General features: G+C 43.0%; 1 protein-coding gene across 1 annotated transcript; it reads left to right on the forward strand.

Moving 5' to 3' along the window:
- The first annotated feature begins 7,106 nt into the window (after positions 1-7,106).
- On the forward strand, positions 7,107-19,485 carry KCNV2 (potassium channel, subfamily V, member 2). The gene is made up of 3 exons (XM_008588337.1): positions 7,107-8,696; positions 17,613-18,410; positions 19,275-19,485. The coding sequence occupies exons 1-2, from the start codon at positions 7,320-7,322 to the stop codon at positions 17,892-17,894; spliced, it is 1,659 nt and encodes a 552-aa protein (XP_008586559.1). The 5' UTR covers positions 7,107-7,319; the 3' UTR covers positions 17,895-18,410; positions 19,275-19,485.
- The last annotated feature ends 3,042 nt before the right edge of the window (positions 19,486-22,527 follow it).

The raw sequence follows: 22,527 nt of genomic DNA on the forward strand, positions 1-22,527 counted from the left end.
CTGTACTATATAATTTGGCCATGACTGATAACTATTAACCTGTACAAAAACAATAGCTTTTGGAGTAAAACTACATGGAAAATTTGTATAATATGATCGAGTCATCATTAATCATTTGTAATCCTTTCCCTTCACCATATTTATTAATCCTTAAAAGATTTTCAGAGAATGGTTCTGTTCCAATGTTCTTCATGTACCATCTGTTCAAGCACATTCCTTATGTTCTTACTAGACTTTCACAGATGCCACTTTTCAAACTGGCAAATCTCAGGAGCATCATCCTGTCACCCCAACTCCAGGGAGCCCCTTGTCAGCAGTAATGCCAGCGTTTCAGCAGATGTTCTGTATTCTCTGGCATATTTCCCTCCTTGATAGAGTTCTTGAAAGCAAATTTTGAGGTGGAAAAAAAAATACTTTGGGTGAAAGCATGTTCTGCAAATGTTTTCTCTCTGCGTCAAATGCAGTGCTCAGTCACTCTCTTTCTGCTCTTCTGGGGGCTGGGTCCAAGAGAGCCTCATCACTCAGAGTAGAGGGAGCAGAAACAGACACCAAGATACAGAGACCAGGAGAGAACACTGGAAAACCAAAGAAAGTTAGATGCAAAGTGGTATCAAATCATACAAGACTAAACTCTTTAAAGGCCAACTGGGGCTGCTCCTCAATGGAAAATAAGCCAGGCTCTGGTTTGAGCAGAACATACTATTTGGGGAAGATATGTGGCATAGATTTGGGACTATCTACAACATATAAAATATGAGACAGAAATATTCCACAGAATTAGATCCGTGAAGGCAATTAGTTTGGATAATTGATCTCAGCTCTTTTTTAAATGTCAGGATCTGATATTTAAATTACTCAAAAACATTCCCTCCAGATCTACAACTTGCTTGTTTCACATGCACATAACTTCAAAGTGAAAAATATATGCAATGAGGCTGAAACAATATCACATTAGGGGGACCGGGCACAGGCCTGGAGTTAGAACAGGGTTCTAGAATTGGGTGAGTTAGGTGGTACTAACTCACCTGTCTGTGGGACCTTGAGCTAGTCACCTGACTTACCTGACACCTCAATTTTCTTATCTCTAAAGTGAGTGGTGGAACTAGATGAGCCCTGGGTCATTCCCAGCTTGAAGGTGGCACAGTACCCTGTCTGCAGTAGGTGTACTCATTTGATGTTGAACTGGCTTGCCTCCACTTTCATAATGGCAAAACAAGAGCTGTTGCATCAGTTGGGGCAGAAAGAACAAAAATAACCATGTTGAAAGATGGTCCATGTATGTTTAGGAGGAACAAAAAATGAAGATCAAAAATCAAAATCAAGGTTTTCTAAGTCAGGGGCCATGATTATGGGCTGCATAGTCGGCCACTACAGTCCAGACAACAGGAAAATGCCCAGCGTGGCAGGTAGATGAGTCCCAGAGTCTGGGGCCAGCCCTGCCAGCCACTCACCCAGAGACATTAGGCTGGAAACCCACATCTCTGAGTCTCAGGTTCCTCATCTTTAAAAGAGGGAATTAAAGTGGATGGATGTGCTTTGGGGAAGTGGGTGCAGCCTCCAGTTTTAAGCGTGATTACAAGACGTTGGTAAAAAGAGTGTTTAATCACAGCCTCTCTTCTCCACATCATTTACTCTTGCCTTTTTCTAAACTCACGACTTTAATTTGGGCAGCAAGAGTTTCAGCTGACAAAGAAACTTTGCAATCACTTGCTGCTCCCGTTCGTTCCACATTTCACCTGTGGTGAGACAGGCAAATTTAAAGAGGAGGTGAACAAATAATTCGATTAATGGAAGAAATTTATCAGGCTTAACAGAGGCTTTGGGGGGAAAAGAACACAACCTACTCTTTTTTTCCTTTATTGAAAGTGGGGGAGATTGTTGTTGTTGTTGCTTTTTCTTTTTTCCTTTATTAGTCATTTCTTTGTTTTGGCTTGGATATTAATTATCCGGATGTTTATTTCAACTTCCCATTTTACAATCTTAGTCATTTACTGACAGAGACTTCAAAGGCCTTAAAGGAAATGCAGCTTCCTAAGTAAATGCCATAGCTCCATCCACCCCCTCAGCCCCAGCCCCCCATCCCACCCCACTCCTGACCCCCCATCTCCATCCCTACCCTCATCTTTCTGGATAAATTTGTAACCGTGTTTGTTTTCAGCCCCCCTGTTGTTTCTACCATTTGCCTTAGTTTCCCCTTTTTAATACTAAACTCTCCTCGAGCCATCCTGATTTCCTTCTGAAATCCCCCATTCCCAAGCCTGCCCTCTACCTACTCAGGCTTCTTAATCCCGTCTCATCACCCCTTTCACTGTCTAATCAAAATTACTTTCTCCTTGTCACTTCCCTTTTAGTCTTAGAAGTGATAAGCCAGTTTCTGCTGGCAAACTCATTTGACTAAAAGGTTAATGTTCAGTTTTCCCTGGGTCTCTGCATATTTAAAAGAGACCAATCCAGACACAGATAATACCTCAACACTGCCTTGACCAATATGGTAGCCACTAGTCACATATGGCTATTTAAATTTAAATATAAACTAATTAAAATTAGATAAAATTTAAAATTTTATTCTTCAGTGGCACTATTCACGTTTTAAGCTATAAAAACACTTCTATCAACATGGAAAGTTCTAGTAGTCAATGTTGGCTTAACATAAAGAAATTAATTCTAAAGGTGAGCTGTGAATGTGACTATTATTTCTGTTCTGAGAAACTCTACAGGTGCTAAAAATGAAGACATTTGTGTGTTGTGGGCATACCATCATGAATTGTGTTCTGAGGTGGCTAGATGAGGGGGAGATGACTATATTTTGATGAGCACCTGTTATATGCCAGGGTTTGGGCATAGGCAGGCCAAGTGAAGATAAAGTAGAGGGTATTTTTGTTTTATATTAGCAATAAATGCTCCAGTACCCCATTTTACAGATGAGACTAGAAGAGGCTAGGTAATTTGCTCAAAGTTTTGAAACCAGAATGCAAAATCGAGTCTGCATTCCAGTGCTCTTTCTACTGTAAGATTCTGCCTATAAATCTCTATCACCAATAAATAATGAGAGAGACTCCCAACCACTGTTCCTCAAAATTTGCTAGTTTTCTTGCCTTTTAATGGGGCTTGGAGCTTAGAGCTATGTAAATGCAGAGCAATAAATTTAACTTTTTATTTTGAGGTAATTATAGATTCACATGCACTTGGAAGAAGTAATGCAGAGAGATCTTGGCTATCCCTTCAATATTTTTTTTTAATCTGCTGCATACCAGACCCTCTGCTTGATGCTGGGACCACAGAGACATGATTGTCCATACTCTTGAGGACTTTAGAAGCCAGTGGAAAACATATAAATGAATCATTAATATAGATTTGGTTAAAGCAAAAATATAATGCTATTTTCACCTATCAATTAGCAAATAGTAATAATAGCAATGATATTCTAGCTAAGCTACTGTGAAACAGACACTTAACTTCTCCATGTCTCAGTTTTCTCATCTGTAAAACAGGAGTTATAATAGCACCTACGCTTTAGTGTGAGCATTAACATAGTACACATCTGAACATTCTAGTTACTATTATTATTGCACCAATTATTAGTATTTAACTCTATTTTTAAGTTTTTCAATAATGCACATATGTAACTTCTATATGGAAGAAGTCTTAATCGCTTTTAGTTAAAATAAATGTCTGATATTGTAAGTTAGTGCTATGCTCTATATTAAATGAGAACACTGAGAAAGGGTAGCTAATCTGCCTTGGAGAAATACAGAAAAACATCAGGGAAGGATCACTGGAAGAGGAGGACGATATCTGAGCTGACTTTTGAAAACCAAGGATTTAAGGAGAAGGACAGAAGGGACTTCAAAACAAAGAAAACATCAAGCAAAGTCTTCGAATCTCAATAATTAAAAGGCGGAAGGGGACCTGAAGATCATCCAGTCCTACATTCCACCCTGTGCAGGTCTCCCTTGCAGCCTGCTCTATAGATTCCTAACTGCAGGTAGAGAGAAGGCACCTCCCACTTAATGAACCAACACATCCCATTACTGGACAGTTCTCTTTATTAGAAAATGTTTCCATATATGGATACTCATCTACCATTGCACTTACATACATAAGCACCAGGCAAAATCCAAGCAACATGCCCACACCAGCAGATGTATTTGGTGTGTAATAGCCCCTTATGTGTGGTCTCGCAAGGCAATATTCCTCAATCTACTGCATGGCTGTGGTGTCTGTGTTTAGCTATGCAGTGCCTTACAAACATTACTAACTCCTTAGTTTTTAAGTACAAAAGCCTTGAGAATGTTGGAAGTCTGGATAAGTAGTAGTATATGACTTCAATAAAGAGAGAGAAAACTCAAAATATGAAAGTGGAGATGCTTTTACTTTTTATAATAGTATAGTTGATTCTGAAGAGAAAAGGTGAATTTATGTAACATTCAAAAACTATTAAGACAGGACCGGCCCAGTGGTGCACTGCTACAGTGTGCCGCTTGGGAGCGCAGTGGCGCTCCCGCCGAGGGTTCGGATCCCACATACAGACCGGCCGCTTACTGGCTGAGCGAGGTGCGGGCGCAACACCGAGGGTTGCGATCCCGTTGCCGGTCCCGGTCCGGTATGGGCGCGACACTGAGGGTTGCGATCCGTTGCCAGTCATGAAAAAAAAAAAGACAAAAAAAAAAAAAAGCAAAAATTATTAAGACAGTTCTCAGCACAATAAAAGAAAAGATGGACTAGGAAAATGGTTATCTGTGCAGCCAGAGAAACAACATCAACATTGTATGCCAATAAGGGAATACTAGAAATACATTTAGGAACTTAAAGGCTAAGCCTGGTAAGAAGCTTTATCATAAGCTTGTAGGTCTGAGTCCTGTTGGACGCTAAACAACATCAGCGCGGGTTATACTAGCAGGTGCAGATCCTGTAGCTACTGTTACCTGTCTCAACACTTGGAAGCACAGTTAAAAACGTGATAGAGATAGCACTAAATCAGTGAGGAAAAGATGGATTATTCAATTAATGTTTTAGGACATCTGGATAAAAACTTGGTTTTGCAAGTTTTTCTTGTTAAACTTGGGTCCCTACTTCACTCTTAACAGCAAAATTAATTACTGACAGATCAAATCCTTAAATGTGAAAAATAAAACTATTAGGAGAAAACTTTTAAGAATTACCGAGTGGTGAAGACTTTTCTAATATGACATAACACCCGGAAATCATAAAATAAGAATTTTATGTGAAAAAAAATTCAGCAAAGGATAAAATTAGGGGAAAAATATTGCAATCCATATCACAGGTAAAGGGTCTATTTTCATAATATATTATGCTCTCCTACAAATCAATAAGAAAAAAACCAACATTCAACGGAAAATATGGGCAAAGTACAACAGAAATACAAATTAAAATTAACCCACATATTTTCACCTATAACACCGGCACAGTTCAAAAAGTTTGATAATACATTCTTGTTCATTGATGGTAAGCTATAAATTGATAAAATTTTCATGGAGAGATATTTGGCACTATCAATCCAAATTACGAATGTGTAGTCTTTGACCTTCTAATTCCACCTTAACAATTTATCCTTCATAAATTTTGAACGTGTAAACTATGTATAAGGTTTTCCATTGCACCATTATTTACAAGAGCAAAAATAGAAAACAACCTGAATGTCTATCACTATCAAACTGCTAACTGGCTATTTTCAAGATAAGGCAGATGTTTGTCTTTAGATATAAAACCACCTCTGAAATACATGGCTAAGGGCTGGCCCGTGGCTCACTTGGGAGAGTGTGGCTCTGATAACACCAAGGCCACGGGTTCGGATCCCTATATAGGGATGGCCGGTTAGCTCACTTGGGAGAACGTGATGCTGACAACACCAAGTCAAGTGTTAAGATCCCCTTACTGGTCATCTTTTAAAATAAATAAATAAATAAAATAAAATACATGGTTAATTGGGAAAAGCAAAGTACATAGCAATCTATGATTTGTATTCATAACAAAAAGATATTCAGATAATAGTTGGAGATAGGTTTTTGCTTGTATATGTTTAGAAAATTTCTGGAAGGAAAGCCAAAAACTAGTTAACGGTGGTTGCTACCTCCGAGGCACACCTTGATGGCTGGAGGTTAGGGTTGGGAGAGAAAGAAACTTTCTACTGTTATACTTTTTGAATTTTTTATCATGAACGCATATTACCTATTCAAAATAAATCAAATCAAAAGCCTAATTCCCTGATCAAAGCAAATCCTTTTCTCTTCTCTGCTCCTCCTGTACTTTTTACTTGTTCTTGTATATTTATTTCACCAGCAAAACCATGAGCTCCTTACACGCTACACGGTCTCCACTGTGTTTGCATCTCCAGCATTAGCACAGGGCCTTAATCATGAAAAGGATTTGGGTTTTTTGTTGTTTTTTCTTTTAAGTGATGTTCTGAAGGATGATGAAGACTTTTTCCTTGGAAGGAAGTCTGGCCACCTTTAAAAATGGCCTAACGAAGCTGAGTAGGACTGCAAGTCCATAGAAACATCTTCCAACTAGCTTTGGGATTCTATCTTGAAACTGTCCTAAGCCATTAAGGGAAAGGGAGGAGAGAGAGAAAGAAGCAGAAACTGACAGATTTGACTGGACTCTAGAGCAGTGCTGCAAAGAATCCATTTGGAAAAAATACGATGTGAATGGATTAGAAGGTGATCATTAAAGATCTTATGTGATCTAAACAAAGAGTTATGCTGAGAAGGAAGCTAATTTGTCATGAAGTCAGCTTTGAGCATTCTGCTGCTCTTTGTCATCCCTGTTAGTGGTGGCTTTACCTGGGCAGAGCCTGCAATCTCAATCATTAAGTGTGAAGATACAGACATCCATGCATTATAGCTAATTCAGTTGATTTCATCTCAGCACACAACCCGAGCACTTCCTAAGGGCAAGGTTGACCGACATTTTTATTAGCAATAATCTCTGCCTTCTTCTGATTATCTAGAGATTTAAGACCACATAATCTTCTACATCACAGAGTGGAGGGGGTGGGGAAGGAAACAGGCTAAGAGGCTCTAAATCCGTCCAAACACTTGCTGCTTCTCTATCAGCAAGATTGGAGCAGTCAACAGCCCTCTGCTGACCGTGAGCAGACGCCGCCGGCTGGGCTGGGCTGCCCGGGCCTGGGGAGGGGCAGCTCTGAGGGCCATGCCTAGGACCCTAGGCATGGGGGCCCAGGCTGGTGTCTCTGAGACAGTGCAGGGCCCGTGATCCGTCCTCCCACTGTCAGTGAGCAGGCTGAGAACCCTCGTACAGCCAAAAGAGAAAAAGCAAGGGGTCCACCTCCCGCAGCCATGCTGAAACAGGGCGACAGGAGACGGTCTTGGAGCTACAAGCCCTGGCACACCGTGGAGGATGAGCACGAGCCCCACTCAGGGGACAGCCAACGCCGCATCAGCTTCTGCTCCGAGAGAGCCCGTTCGGGCTCCCAGGCCAGCATCCCACAGTGGCCGGAGGGCACCTATAACTACTACATCGACGACGAGGAGGACGGGGTGGAGGAGGAGGAGCCGGGGCAGGACGAGCTCGCCGAGGAGGACCTGCAGCCAGAGGAAGACACCACCCCTCCGCCGACCGTCCACAGAGCCAGCCCGACCCCGTCGTCCACGCTGAACGTGAACGTGGGCGGCCACAGCTACCGCCTGGACTGCTGCGAGCTGGCCGGCCACCCCAAGACGCGCCTGGGCCGCCTGGCCACCTCCACCAGCCGCAGCCGCCAGCTGGGCCTGTGCGACGACTACGAGGAGCAAAGGGACGAGTACTTCTTCGACCGCGACCCGGCCGTCTTCCAGCTGGTCTACAACTTCTACGCGTCAGGGGTGCTGCTGGTGCAGGACGAGCTGTGCCCGCGCAGCTTCCTGGAGGAGCTGGGCTACTGGGGCGTGCGGCTCAAGTACACGCCGCGCTGCTGCCGCATCGCCTTCGAGGAGCGGCGCGACGAGCTGAGCGAGCAGCTCAAGATCCAGCGCGAGCTGCGCGCCCAGGCGCAGGCCGAGGAGGCCGAGGAGCTCTTCCGCGACATGCGCTTCTACGGGCCGCAGCGCCGCCGCCTCTGGAACCTCATGGAGAAGCCCTTCTCGTCGGTGGCCGCCAAGGCCATCGGCGTGGCCTCCAGCCTCTTCGTGCTCATCTCCGTCGTGGCGCTGGCGCTCAACACCGTGGAGGAGATGCAGCAGCGGGCGGGGCCGGGCGCGGGCGGCGGCGGCCTGCGGCCCCTGCTGGAGGACGTGGAGATGCTGTGCATCGCCTTCTTCACGCTCGAGTACCTGCTGCGCCTCGTCTCCACGCCCGACCTGCGGCGCTTCGCGCGCAGCGCCCTCAACCTGGTGGACCTGGTGGCCATCCTGCCGCTCTACCTGCAGATGCTGCTCGAGTGCTTCACGGGCGAGGACCAGCAGCGCGGCAAGACGGTGGGCAGCGTGGGCAAGGTGGGCCAGGTGCTGCGCATCATGCGCCTCATGCGCATCTTCCGCATCCTCAAGCTGGCGCGCCACTCCACCGGCCTGCGCGCCTTCGGCTTCACGCTGCGCCAGTGCTACCAGCAGGTGGGCTGCCTGCTGCTCTTCATCTCCATGGGCATCTTCTCCTTCTCCGCCGCCGTCTACTCCGTGGAGCACGACGTGCCCGGCACCAACTTCACCAGCATCCCCCACTCCTGGTGGTGGGCTACGGTGAGTACCACGGCGCTGGCTTGCCCATCCAGCCCGGCAGAAGCGGCTCCTCCCTTTCCTTGGTTATCAGCCCCTAGGCTTTGTCCCCTAATTTGTCCCCTAATCCCCCCCACACACACACACACCCGCCATCGCTGCCCTTATCTAACAAAATAGGATGCTAAAGGTTTGGGAAAACAGTCTATTATAGTCCAGAATTGGACTTGGTCCTAGGAATTGGACTTGGTCCTAGGAATCTCTAGATTTGGTTCTAAATCTCTTGACAAGCAGATTTTAAGGAGGATTCACTGTTCATGGATGTGGGAGTGGGATGCTTCAGCATCATTGTTGTTATTTACCACTGATTGAACACCTAAGATGCTAAATGGTTCATAAAGCTTATCTCATTTAAGTATCATATTCAAACACCATTTTCTAAGAAAGAGAACAAGTAGGGAGTGGTTTCAGTTTATGAAAGGAACTGGAGATTTATGCAGGGAAGGAGGTGAGACTTGGCTGAATAATGTCGACCCTCACTGGAATCCCACGGCCTCTGGTTCCAGTTCAATCTGAGTGCAGAAAGAAGCATCTAAAACTGCAACTTGCTCCAACTTCACTAAAGTTCTGTCAAGACCAGATATTGTTGCCCCATTTCACAGCTAGAGGAATCGAGGTACAGAGAGTTTGCACGTAGACACACAACTGGACGTGACAGAGCCAAGGTTGAAATGCAAGCCTGTCCAACTCCCAAATCTGTGCCCCTTCCACACCCCAGCACTCTCTCTTTCAAGCTTTAGTTCTTTTGCATGCTTGGCCTAATTTGTACAGTAGATGTATTAGTTATTTTTGTCATTGTTTTCTTTGGTATTTGCCTTTTTATAATAATTTATGCCATTTACCCAAATACCTGGGTTTCTGGTATGCTAGACTAATCCCTGGAAAAAATGTTAGTTGGGTCTTCTCAGATTAATGAATAAATTGGCATATATACACAGAAAATAATTAGGTATATTGGTTCCTTATTTTTCTTTTTTAAAGTAGATTATAGTGCCTTGAAAGACATTAAGCAAATATAACCAGTTTTCCCACGTTAGAAAGGAGATATTTTCAACATTAACGTTGGGTATGTCAGAACCCACAGTCTGGTATAAACTTAGGAGATGAACCAATTGAGGACTACTAACAGTGTAGCGGGCATGATGGAAGGTTTAGAGCACCTGATTCTAGTCCCAGCTCTACTGGTAAATAATCATGACCCTGAATAAATAACTGTGAAACTTCACCCTACTTCCTGTTCTTTGTTTTCTCATCTCTAAGAGTAGGTTGGACTTGCAGAGCTCTACAGTTCAATGAGTCTTCCTTCCCTGGAAAGCAGAGAGTTTGTACCTACACCAGGATTTGTGAGCTTTCCTCAGTGACAGGATGACGTTAGGCTCTTCGGAATGAGCTAGCCAAATGCCACTCCTCTGATCGTATTCCAAGTGATGAAAGGTCATCCCCATAGTAGATAAACTGTGTGTACAAATGGAGCTCATGGAGGATGATTTGTCCCCAGCAAATGACATTTACTTTGGACGTGACTAAAGCAGGAAAGCAAAAGAGCAAATCCACATGCTGATGATACAATACAAAGTTTTAGAGTCAAATTTCCATTCATCCAAATATCTTAAAAGGCTAGTATGTACAGGCATTGGACCTAGTGGACGCTTCAGTCCTGCAGTAGTAAGCCATGGAACTTTTTAACTTTTTGTTTATTAATATAGGATTTTGATAGGAATTATGCTACTAATATTAGACTTTTACTTTAAAAAAAAATTCCTGAAGTGCATATTCATTGAATACATTTAATTTTCTCATCTGTTTAATGTGCAACGGAGTTAAAAAGTTTCAAATTATCCCCTTTTATGTTAACTGAGATTATTCAGTTAAATCATTGTGGAAAATGATTTCCATAAATTTTACAACAAAAATTAAATCACCAGTTTTTATCCATAACAAATTCTATCAATTATTGCTTTTACCAATGTGAATTTTCTTTTGTAGCTATTGTCTCTATCAGGCACTATTTTCACAGGCCAAATTTTGCACATTTCAACCTTCCTCTTTACCAATGGCCTTTGTCCATTTTATTCTCTGAGAATTATTTTTGCCAGTAAAAATCACTATGAATTAGATAAAAGACTGATAACTTGTATTTGTTTCTAAACTAATCTATCTAAATAATAGGAGCAATTCTCCTTGAATATTCTAGGACTGCTCTATTCCCCAGGACTGCTGTATTATTAATCCAGTTCTTCTCTATTCTTCTCATTACACTGCACATTGTGTACTAAGGGTCCAGATTCTCAGAACAGCAAAGAGAAAAGAACACTGTCAGAATGATGTGGACAAACTGTCTTGTTTCCTGTACATAGATGCAAAGTAAAAAGATACAAAATATTAGGATCAATTCTCATGTAACCTATGAAAATACATCTTATTCATTCATTAAACAAGAAGTTGTTGAGCACCTCCAATGTGCCAAGGAGTATTCTAAACACAGGAATACAGAGTGATAGAAGGAAAAATAAAAAAGATGAAGTTCTTTCCCTTACAGAGCTTACATTCTAGTGAAGAAAGACAGATAATAAATAATTCTGTGATATTTCTGTGGCTTATGTGGGATAATAGGATAGAGGGTGATTTGGGTGGTGGAGTCTACCTTTGATGGGGTAGTCAGAGAAGTCCTCTTGGAGAACATGACACTGAGATAAAATGTGAATGATTAGAAGAAACTCATCTAACTACACGTGACTAAACAGACACGAGAATCAGAGAAGTGGAATCCTAAAAGCAACCCTGACACGGTGATCTCCAAGCATTTTATTGATCATACATCTCATAATTTAAAAAATTTTAAGCACATACCCACAATAAATGTGTATTTAGTTATTTATAAATAAATTAGTTATTTATTGTTGCAAGAGTGATGCATCACAATCCACCCCAAAACTCAGTGGCTTAAAACAACAAACATTTATTTAGCTCATGAGTTTAAAAGTCAGCAATTTAGTCTGGTTTCAAGTAGAAGATTCTTCTCATTCATGAGGCTGGTGTCACTTGTTCACGTGTCTGATGCTCAGCTGGCTAATAGCTGGGAGGAAGGGAGAGACTCATCCCAACAGGCCTGCACCCATGGCTGTAGCAAAGTGCGAGAGGGAGAGTGCACGCCCAATCGTGCAAGCATGGTATATGTTCTGTTCATGTCATGTGCTCAACCCGTGGACCGAAAAAAGTCACATGGCAAGTCAAGGGCAGGGCGGATTAGCCCACCCACTTTAGGAAAGCACTGTGAAGTTACACAGCAAAGAGCCTGGAAACAGAAAGATATAAAGAATTGGGTTCAATAATGCAATCATTCTACAGCAATAACATTATACGCAACATAAAACATACCATTACAAATCAAAAATTTAAAGATGAGATAAAGAAAAATATGATTGATATTTTTCTTTTGCCACTCTAGAGCTGTATTCCTTGAGGAATATTCACCCATTAGAGATAGATTCTCTAATCCACTCTTCTATGTATTTTTAATACTTTCAGACAACCTCAAATCTGACTTGCTTTTAATAATCCTCTCTCTCTATGCCAAGGATCCTGCAACCTTCCTCTGTAATTCAATTCAGCCTTCTAAGAGGAACACAGTAATTTTCATTATTGTGAATTCTCCTACAGCTGCAAAACAAATCCCTCATGAACACTTATGTCTGCAAATGCTCATGCATTAGGTTAAAAGATAGCCCCGTCTTCCTCATCTGTCAAATGGAGGTTATTTGTGAACACTAATGTAATAGAAAACATATGTGAAATGCTAGCTTGTAGTAAGTCCACCATAGATAGAAGCTACCATATGTGACTAGTTGATAGTCTTTATCACATGGAAGCAATAACCTTTGCTTCCAGATTCATTTTTGGAGAAAATAAAACAGAAGTGATTCCTTCTCTACTGGGGAACAGAGAGTGACTATGAAACAGACAGAAGGGTCAGCTGCTCTGTCATAGGAGAGCTTCTGAGTCTCCAGACAAAGAGGCCCACGCCTGGAGCAGCTCCAGACATTCAGGGGCTCTCCAGGTTGCTGGAAGTGGGAAATGCACAGCACAGCCCAACCAGGACAAGTAGCTCTATGATGTAGCTGTAAGCAACAGCCTCCTGTGAGGTATGTTTTTAAGTGGAAAGGGCAACTGGAGTTTCAACAAACCATTTCCATCTGAACTTTCCAGAGCAAGTTAAAGCTATAGAAACCAAACAGAAAACTATGACATGAACTCATTCCTTCAAAAACTAACAAAAACTCTTCTGAAAGAAAAAGTATCTCTAGCTGAGACACTAGATAAAAACCAAAGACTTTGCTCCCATCTTTGTTTTCCTAAAGCATGTTATCATTTCCTTGCAAATAGGTGGCACTTACAAGATCACTGAAATGTATTTTATTTTATTTATATTGTTTGATGATTGCTTTCAGGAGACCCATTTGGAAGGTGAGTTAGTCAGGTTACAGTCAGGAAAACAGAATCCAAGGTGGATATTTCAAATGGAGGGAATTTGATACAGAGACATAGGTGTTAGAAGACTGGAAAAGCAAAAGGGGGAAACTGAGATAATCCAGAAGATAGCAGGAAATAACTATTGGTCCCAGAATTGGGAGGACAGAGGGGGGAAGGCAGGTTACTGGAGCCTAGGAGTACAGGGGAGGAGTCACTGGGTAGCCATTGCACGGACTCCCAAGATGGCACCATGAGGTTGGTGTCAGGAGTTCCGAAAAATGTCTGAGCCAGATTATCTGCTGTTACTGGATGGATGATGGCAGAACCCAGAAGCAGGAATAGAGTTTTTCATGTCCTCATCCCACCTTCCAGTGTCCCATCAGTGTCTCTCATTGGCAGAAAAAACCAGAAGAGAGAGGATAAGGGCATCTGGAGAATGTAGTCTGCAGACTCCCAGCCACAGAGTTACAGAGTACAGAAGGGTGTCAGGCTTGGGACTGAGAGACAACAGGTGAACATCTGACAGAGAAAGTGTTAAAGTTCTAGCTCCTTCAGAAATAGCACCGGAGCTATAAATGGGGCAAAGGCTCTTAGGTACTGCTGTGACTTTTGATCTCATGGGTTCCTGATTTTGGAGTTGGTCCCCTTTTATATTTTTAAAGTACACTCCTCCTCTTGACCAATGTGACTTGACTGGAACATGATAGAAATATAGAGAGCACAGAGAAGTAACAAGTAAACTGAGGATGTGGAAGGCACCATATTATGGACCTTTCTATAGATTAATAGATCTCAGACTTGTATTTGTGGTTTTGCTTTAGCCTGTGCACACCTCCCCCTTATTGTACCATGTACGTACACGTCAGGACTGTAATACACAGATGTGGGTTGTTCCCGTCAAGGTGGTCACCCATGACCTCATTCTAATAGTGCTTCCACTAATCAAAACATTGAAGTCCACTGAGGAATTACCTTGAGAGCCTGTGACATGTCCAATTGCTTCTTTGTAATGGTGCTAAATCTTTACCTTCTTGAGGCTGGATTCAGCATTTCGAAATAACCAAAAGACATTTGAGTTTAAGATTGGCACCTAGAGTTAACCATCAAGGTGGTTATGGCCACTTGTAGCAAGGTCTTGCTTCTGAATCTCCAGTGCAGATTATAACACAGAAGGGGAATTCCAAAAATACTTGTTCCAACAGTAGCATGGACAGGTATAGCCTGTGAAGCTGAATCCCTTGGAGGACAACATGTATTGAGGTGTGTAATAATTTTAGCCCAAAAAGGTCAGTCTTTACTGCCTCCAATTCTTTGGGAAAACTAGAAGATGTATTAATTACTTTGAAAAATCTATTTTATTTCTTGGGATTATAATTCCTACATGCATTGACTACTGGGTGCCAAGACTTAATGTATGTCTAGTTCATTATGAAGGAGACAAATGTTCCTTGTTGAAGGAGAAATTCAAGTATAGTCACTCTAATGTTTCAAAGAAAAATTTGATGCTTGCCCTCATAAAATGTTTGGCAGGCCAAGATTTGCTGTTTAGTGGGAAGGTCACATTCTGGCTTTTGGGACCCAAGGCTAAGGAAAATATGTAACTTTTCAGCAGAATGTTAAGTTTCCAGTGAACAGAGTGGCTGAGCCAACCAGGTTTTAAGGATATTAAGATGGATTGCAGAAATTTTGGTCACATTTCCACCCCAACTCCTGCCAATGTGAGAACTCACTCTGTGAAGTCACCTGGGTCAGTCTGGAGCCTTCAGTTTGTAATGCCCATCAAGAAAGAAATGATTTGACCTGTGGAACATGGAGAAAAGTTTCCTAAAGCTAAGAAATTCTGAGTTCCTACTGGAGCCAAGGAGCAAAAAACAGATCACTTATAGAATCAAACTATTCAAAAAATGAACAGGACATAAATTTACTGTATATTTTGAATGAGTTCTTGGGGTCCAGTCACACATAGCCTCCTTACAGAAGAGATCTTTTCTCTAAAAATAGAGATCCAAGATCCAAAATTATTTGGACCATGTTACACACATCAAATACTTACTCTTCTTTAAGCCAGTTCTCTTTGCTTTTGACTTTTGACTCAAAGTTCAGGGGGGAAAGAATGAAGTTGGGATTAGGGGTGAAGCAAAGCCAGTGTGGGGATTGATCAAAAATCTAAAATGAGCACTTTCTCTTAATTATCATTCTTCTGTGTCCTCTCCCTGTACCCCTACCCACATCCTGAACCCTTGAGAGGCTGGTGTCCTCCAAGGCCTCTGCGTTGGACTTTGATGGATGTTTCGTGTTCTAAACCTACCCCTTCCTGCCACTCACTCCCATATCCAAACTTCCTTTAGGCCTTCTCCAGGGAAAACCGACCGAACTAAACATTTATACAGGGGTGTGAGTGATGGCATTAGTGACATATGGAAGTTGTTCAGCTCGCACACCTGGTCAGAGACCTGACTCAGGCTCTTTAACTTTTGGCGTGGCCAGTGACAAGAAACACAAGCTGTGCAGGCAGACTTTGAGATTAGCCCCAGATCTCACTTTCCCACTGTCTCTCCTCACCGTTTGGTCCAGAAGGTGGGAAAATGAGACTTTCTACTGGAGGCAGAGGGTACCCCACCAAATCCCCCTCACCCAGCATTCAGCAGGAGTCAGGGAGGAGCCTGTTTTCATAGCCTGAAGGCCTAATAAGCATAACACATGTAAAGTCCGTGGTGTAGAATGTGCTTGGTAAAGTTGGCCTGTGCCTGCCCTCAGCTGGCTTCAGCTTTAACAGAAGGGATCCCTGGGCTTGCCTGTTTGATATATGTGCTCACGCCCTGTGCCAGGTGCCCCTCCAGTTCCTGTAACAACTCTGTGAGGTAGATGCTATTATTCTCCCTACAGGTCAAAAATAGAAACTGAGGCAGAGAGGATTTAGGTGACTCGCCCAGCTCCCACAGCTGGGAAGTAGATTCAGACCCATGGACCCTTTTCCACTGTGGGAAAAGGCAGCACATCCCTTGGCAGGTCTCTTACCAGAGATGGAACCATGGGTGGTGGTGCATCACCCACCCCAAAGAGGGGGTGCTTCCTTTCCCTTTTCATGTGCTGGATGGAACTGTGGTGCTTATCGGCTCCCCCTGATTTTCCCAGCTGGCTCAGTTCTCCATTTCATTCTAGTCACTCAACCACACTATTCTAAGTTCAAACTAACCCTTACATCAAAACGAAAACGTTTACATTTCTAAGCTGAAGGTCACCTCAGAATGGGTCAACAGGGTAACTTTGTACAGTTTATTGCCATCTACTGGGAAATTGTGGCAACAACTATGCAAATCTATGAAGCAAAGCGCCCCCTGGAGTTGTGCAATGCAGAGATTTTATAGCTGTAAGCAACAGTCCTGCTTAAAAGACTTCTAGTAATTTAGCCAATAGTCCAGGGACCAAAGAGAATATATGAGTCATTAAAAACAGTCTCCAAGGGATATTCCCAGGGTTTCTCTGGCTGTTCTAACTGATAACTAGTCCCATGGGTATCCGTGTTTTAAAACAGAAGCTTGTTAACCTAAACAAATCTCTAATTAGCGGGATTTAAAGCAGTGTGACGAGAGTGAGGGGAAGGATTTCATGCAGCAGTGAACATATTTTTGGTCAGTGATTTCTTTAAAAAGTCCCTTCACAAAAGAATGAGAATGTGTTTCTCCAGACATTTGCAATTAAAGCACCTTCATATAAAATGTCTCATTTGCACTACACAGCAGCCCTGAAAAGGATTATAATTGTCTCCATTTTCAAGGCAAGAGAAGGACAGTGGAGGAGTTTGTTTAATGCCTTTCGTGTATCTGGTTCTGTGTTAAGTGCTTTATATTTATTTTACTTAGTCTTCACAGAATCCTGAGAGTTAGGTGGTATCCTCCAGCTGTAGATGAAGAAACCAGGGCTTAGAGAGTCTGAATGTTTTGTCCAAGGTCACTCGGCTCGGAAGGGTCAGAGCCAGGACTGGAACCCACTTCTGACTGGTTCTAAGCCCGAGCCCTTTCCAGTACATACATCATCATGGACACAACTCTAGACCCCCAGTCTTAAAACTGCCCCCATCATTTACCGAGCACATTCTACACTAGGAACTTAACATATGGTGTCTTAAATGCTCTTTACAACACCCTTTAAAGTAAGTATTATAGCCCCCATATAAGAACACTTATGAGTTATAGTCAGCATTTAAACCAAAGTCTTTCAGCTCCATAGCTTGTGTTCTTCCTGTGACACAAGTCCCACGGGCAGACTTCTGGTACCTCTGTGGGGAGCCCTTACACTAACCATGTGCTCCTGCAGGGAGACAGACGACACTTCCCTACCTGCTTCTCTCCCTTTCTTCTCCTTCCTCACGGTGCTAACAATGTCACCCTGCTTTTCTGTCCTGTACAGGTGAGCATCTCCACCGTGGGCTATGGAGACATGTACCCGGAGACCCACCTAGGCAGGCTTTTTGCCTTCCTTTGCATTGCTTTTGGGATCATTCTCAATGGGATGCCCATTTCCATCCTCTACAACAAGTTCTCTGATTACTACAGCAAGCTCAAGGCTTACGAGTATACCGCCATACGCAGGGAGAGGGGGAAGGTGAACTTTATGCAGAGAGCCAGAAAGAAGATGGCTGAGTGTTTGGCTGGAAGCATCTCACAGTCCACCCCGGAGCAGCAGAATTAATATTTCGTAGGACATGCGGCTGATAGAACCTGTGAACTTCAAGGCTTCATTGCTCCCTCTTTTTTAATTATCATGATTGGCAGCAAAAGGACACGTGAAGCAGACGTGCACAAAAGGCACTCAGTTCACGAATTTCTACCTCTAGAAATGCTCATTTTGGCCTAAACTCATAACACCTCGTATTGATCTTTAACTGTGTTGCCTGTGAGAGTCTGACCTTCCCAAAGACATTGATACCGAAAACTGCTTGAGAGGAGCAACACCTTGGATTTCTCTTGTAGCTTCTCATGGCATCTAGCTCAGTAAATACTTTTGGACTTGAGTTGACTTGAGAAGAATTTTCTTACTTTAAAGAAAAACAAATCTTGATTTCCCAGAGAGAGAGTGTTGTAGAGGAACCATACAAACAAGCTTTGTAGTTACACTAACCTCAGTCAGAATCCCAGATCTACTAGCTGTAGGGTTTGGGGCATGTTACTTTAAGCCTCTGAGCCTCAGTTTCTTCAATTGTAAAATGTAAGTAATAACACCTACCTTGTAATAGGAGTGGGAGGATTGGAGATAATATTTGTAAATGCTCAATAAGTGATAGCTCAATAAGTGATAGCTGTTAAAATTAAGTGGGTGTTGTCTAATAGATTCTCTAGACCAGTGGTTCTAAACCAAAGGCAATTTTGCTTCCCAGGGGAAATATGGCCATGTCTAGAGATGTTTTTGGTCGTCACTGCTGTGAGGGAGAATGAGGTGGGCTTCTGGCTTCTAATAGGTAGCAGCCTGGGACACTGCTAAACATCCTGTAATGCACAGGAAAGCCCCCATGACAAAGAATTACCTGACCCAAAATGTCAATAGCAGTAAGGCTGAAAATCCCTGGTCTAGACTTAATATAGGAGCTGCCAGACATGACCTGCGAAACATGCCTAAGTGTACCAGTCCCCCCGCCCTTCAAGGAGCCCCCACACTGTCTTAACCACCTCATGCCTCCTTTCTTGAAAGTCACAGGAAAGCCCCCATGACAAAGAATTACCTGACCCAAAATGTCAATAGCAGTAAGGCTGAGAATCCCTGGTCTAGACTTAATATAGGAGCTGCCAGACATGACCTGCGAAACATGCCTAAGTGTACCAGTCCCCCCGCCCTTCAAGGAGACCCCACACTGTCTTAACCACCTCATGCCTCCTTTCTTGAAAGTAAATAAATAAATAAAACCCTACCTTTTGGACAGCTGTTCTGGGCCAAGCAAAGGGACCTGAACAAGGGGCGTTAAATCGATTTGGCCTCCACTCTGGGCTGTCTGTGGGTCAGAAAACCAGCACCCGCAGGAAGTTGGTCTCTTTTCTCTCTGCAGCCTTTTCTCTTAATTCCTTTCTCCCTGCATAGGACTACTGAAAATAGAAGTCTTGAAAAACTGAAGTCTTGTCTGAACCGAGCACACAGACATTGCCCCCGTAGCTGGAGCTTGCCACGCTGACCATCACATTTGTCTCAGGGCATGACTGGACCTACCCTTGTTTTGTAAAAATAAGAGTAATCTTTTTGTGTGTCTTACAATGACAAGAACTGTGGGTTGTACATAAAGCATATAACTTCATTTAGTCGTTATAACATCCCTAAATAAGATTTTATATTCCTTTTTAATTTAGGAAGAAACAGAGGTTTGGAGAGGTTAAGTAGTTTGGCTAATTTCACACGTCCAGTAAATGGTGGGACCGGGCTTCGAGCTCAGGTCTGTCTGATCACCAGAGCTCTGGCTTGAAGTCTAACTTGTGGTTCTCAAACTGCATCAGCGTCATCTGGAGGCTTGTTAAGGCACTGTGTGCTGGGTCCCACCCCCAGGGTTCTGAGCCAGGAGGTCCCGGGTGGAGCCGAAGGATTTGCATTTCTAACAAGTTCCAGGTGGTGCTGATGCTGCCGGCCCCAGGGAACACGTTTTGAGAGCCAAGGCTCTAAATCACTTCATCTGCCCCTCCCGTGAGGCACTGTGATTGGGAAACTAGGCTGCAGCTGACAAAAGTAGATCTCACGCTCCCTCCCCCTTACTCCCAAGCGTTCTTAACACCATAAATGACTGGACATCTGAAGGATGGACAGATCCCCACTGTTGTAAGGTTGCTAGACAAAATACAGGCTGCCAAGGTGTCTCAGTCTGTTCTGTGCTGCTATACAGACTGCTACTGTATAATAATTACAGTAATAATATATGTATTACAGTAATAATACAGTAATAATAATGTACAGTAATAATAATTACTAGGTAATTTATAAGGAACAGAAACTTATTTCTCACAGTTCTGGAGGCTTGGAAACCTTAGGTCAAGGCACCTATAGGAAGGGCTGCTCTCTGCTTCCAGGATGGTGCCTTACGTTTGTGTCCTCCAGAGGGGAGGACACTGTGTCCTCACATGGCAGAAGGCTGCCTGAAGCCTCCTTTATAAGAGCCTTAATCCTATTCACCAGGGAGGAGTCCTCATGGCTTATCACCTCTTAAAGGCCCTACCTCTTAATATCACTTTGGTAACATCTGAATTTTGGTGGGGACACATTCAAATCATAGCACCAGGTAGATTTAAATTTCAGATAAATAATAAATAATTTTTTGTAGAAGCATGTCCCACATATTGGATGGTACATACTTCTACTAAGAAATTGTTGTTGATCAGGAAAATCAAATTTAACTGGGTGTCCTATATTTTTATTTGCTAAATCTGGCAATCCTATACTATTTTCTTTGAGATACAAAGTTTCCTCATACAGATGGAAATTACTTGCAAGCCCTAAAACTCCACCTAAACAGCAGGACCCTCAGCCTAGGGAGACTTCTCTCCTCTCTTGCCAAATAAAAGAGGGAGGAATTTCAAATCAGCCTCCTTGCCAGATACAATCATGCAAACAGTTAGGTTGTGCAGGAGGTCCACAGCACAGCTTATATAACCTGACACACGTAACTGCAGCAGTCACTTCTGCCCCTTCACCTCCAGGCTTCCTGCTCCTTCCGCAGGCTCTGAGGAGAGGGCTTTGTTGATGAAGTGCATCTGCCAGGGCTGTTAAGAGGCAGGGGAATAGAAAGGGCTAATGTTTATCACCCCTCCCTTTGCTCAGGGTCCACAGAGACTGACCCAGCTCTGCCCAGCAGAAGAGACTCCCTGACCGAAAGGATTGGGGACCGGTAGGGGGAAGGGTCTGGAGAGGTCTTGATGACAAAGATGGACTTTTCCAGGTCCCTGAGAGGGTATCTAGTAAATGGCAGCAGGCCCTCTCCTCCCGATCTCACCGTCCACATCTGCTCACACAGCTGTGCACTGCCTCCCCAGCCAGCAAGTCTGACAGATGGAAGGAAGTTAGAACAAAAAGAACATTTCCTGAGCCGCGCCAGGCACAGAATCAACATTATTTCATTTGATCCCTCAAGAGCCCTATGAAATAGGTTCCAAGGTGGTCACTCACAAAAGCTCAGCCACATTAAACTTGACATGGTCTTTGGATCTAGGTTTCAAACCTGGCTCTACCATTTACTATGAGGTTGAGCCATATAAAGTAGCAATTTTCATTAAAAATGGATGAATACTGGCAATGTCACGTGGTATAACCTAATAGTTGTGTGATCGCTTAATTTCTCTGAGCCTCAATTTCTGCATTGTTAAAATGGAGACGATAACAAGTGTCTTCCTCATGGTTGTGGTGGTAATTAAATAATATAATATATATTTAAAACCCTTAACACACTGTTTGGCACATGATAATCACTAAATAAGTATGAGTTACTAGTATCACCACCATCGTCATCATCACTACTTTGCTGGCTGCGCAGGAAAACTGTACAAGCCCAGAGTCACTTGTCATTGAAGAGAGGATTCTGTGGGTGAAGACAACTTTTGAATCCTATCGCCAGCCCCCTAGCCCATCCAGGGCTATGCACAAGGATCTAGACCTGTCTGTCTGATAGAACTTTCTGCAATGATGCAAATGTTACACAGTATCTAATATAGTAGCCACCAGCCATATATGACTACTGAGTACTTGAAATGGGGCTAGTGAGTCTTGGGAACTAAGTTTTTTATTTTATTTAATTTTAATGAATTTCATTTTAAATTTAAATGGCCACATGTGCATAGAGGCCCATACTGGACAATGCAGATGCAGGCCTTTCTTCTTCTGACCTCATGGTGGCATCTGCTCTGAGGTCAGGAGTGTTTGTTTTTTGGGGGAAGTAGAGCCAAGAAAAGAAGAAGAAAGCATGACAGTTCCCCTGTTCTGGCCCAAAAGCTGGGATGGGTTTTCAGGCCAACACATACAGTATTGGAAATAGGTGTTGTCAATCTGATCAGTGGACTGGAACAGCCTCATTTGTTAAAGAGAAAAGAAGATAAAATCTTCTGAAGCAGGAGCAATTAAACAAAAGGTTCTGAAAGGACCATCTCCATCATTTAAGTGGGTTCCAATCTTCACCCCAAGGACTTTTGGGCTCCCTCACTGGGCCAGCCCAGGGCCATGCACGTTATCTTAAACCTCTAACCCAAGCTGGGTCAGAAATGCTTCCCTTGTTTTACCTTAGCTTCAAAAAATAAGTGGACACGTTCACAAGAAACTTTGCTTAAAATTAAGGGAAAATACTAGAAAAAAGAAAGAAAAAAAA

The sequence above is a fragment of the Galeopterus variegatus genome, unplaced genomic scaffold, assembly GCF_000696425.1.
Source record: "Galeopterus variegatus unplaced genomic scaffold, G_variegatus-3.0.2 Scaffold4779, whole genome shotgun sequence".
Lineage (NCBI taxonomy): Eukaryota > Metazoa > Chordata > Mammalia > Dermoptera > Cynocephalidae > Galeopterus > Galeopterus variegatus.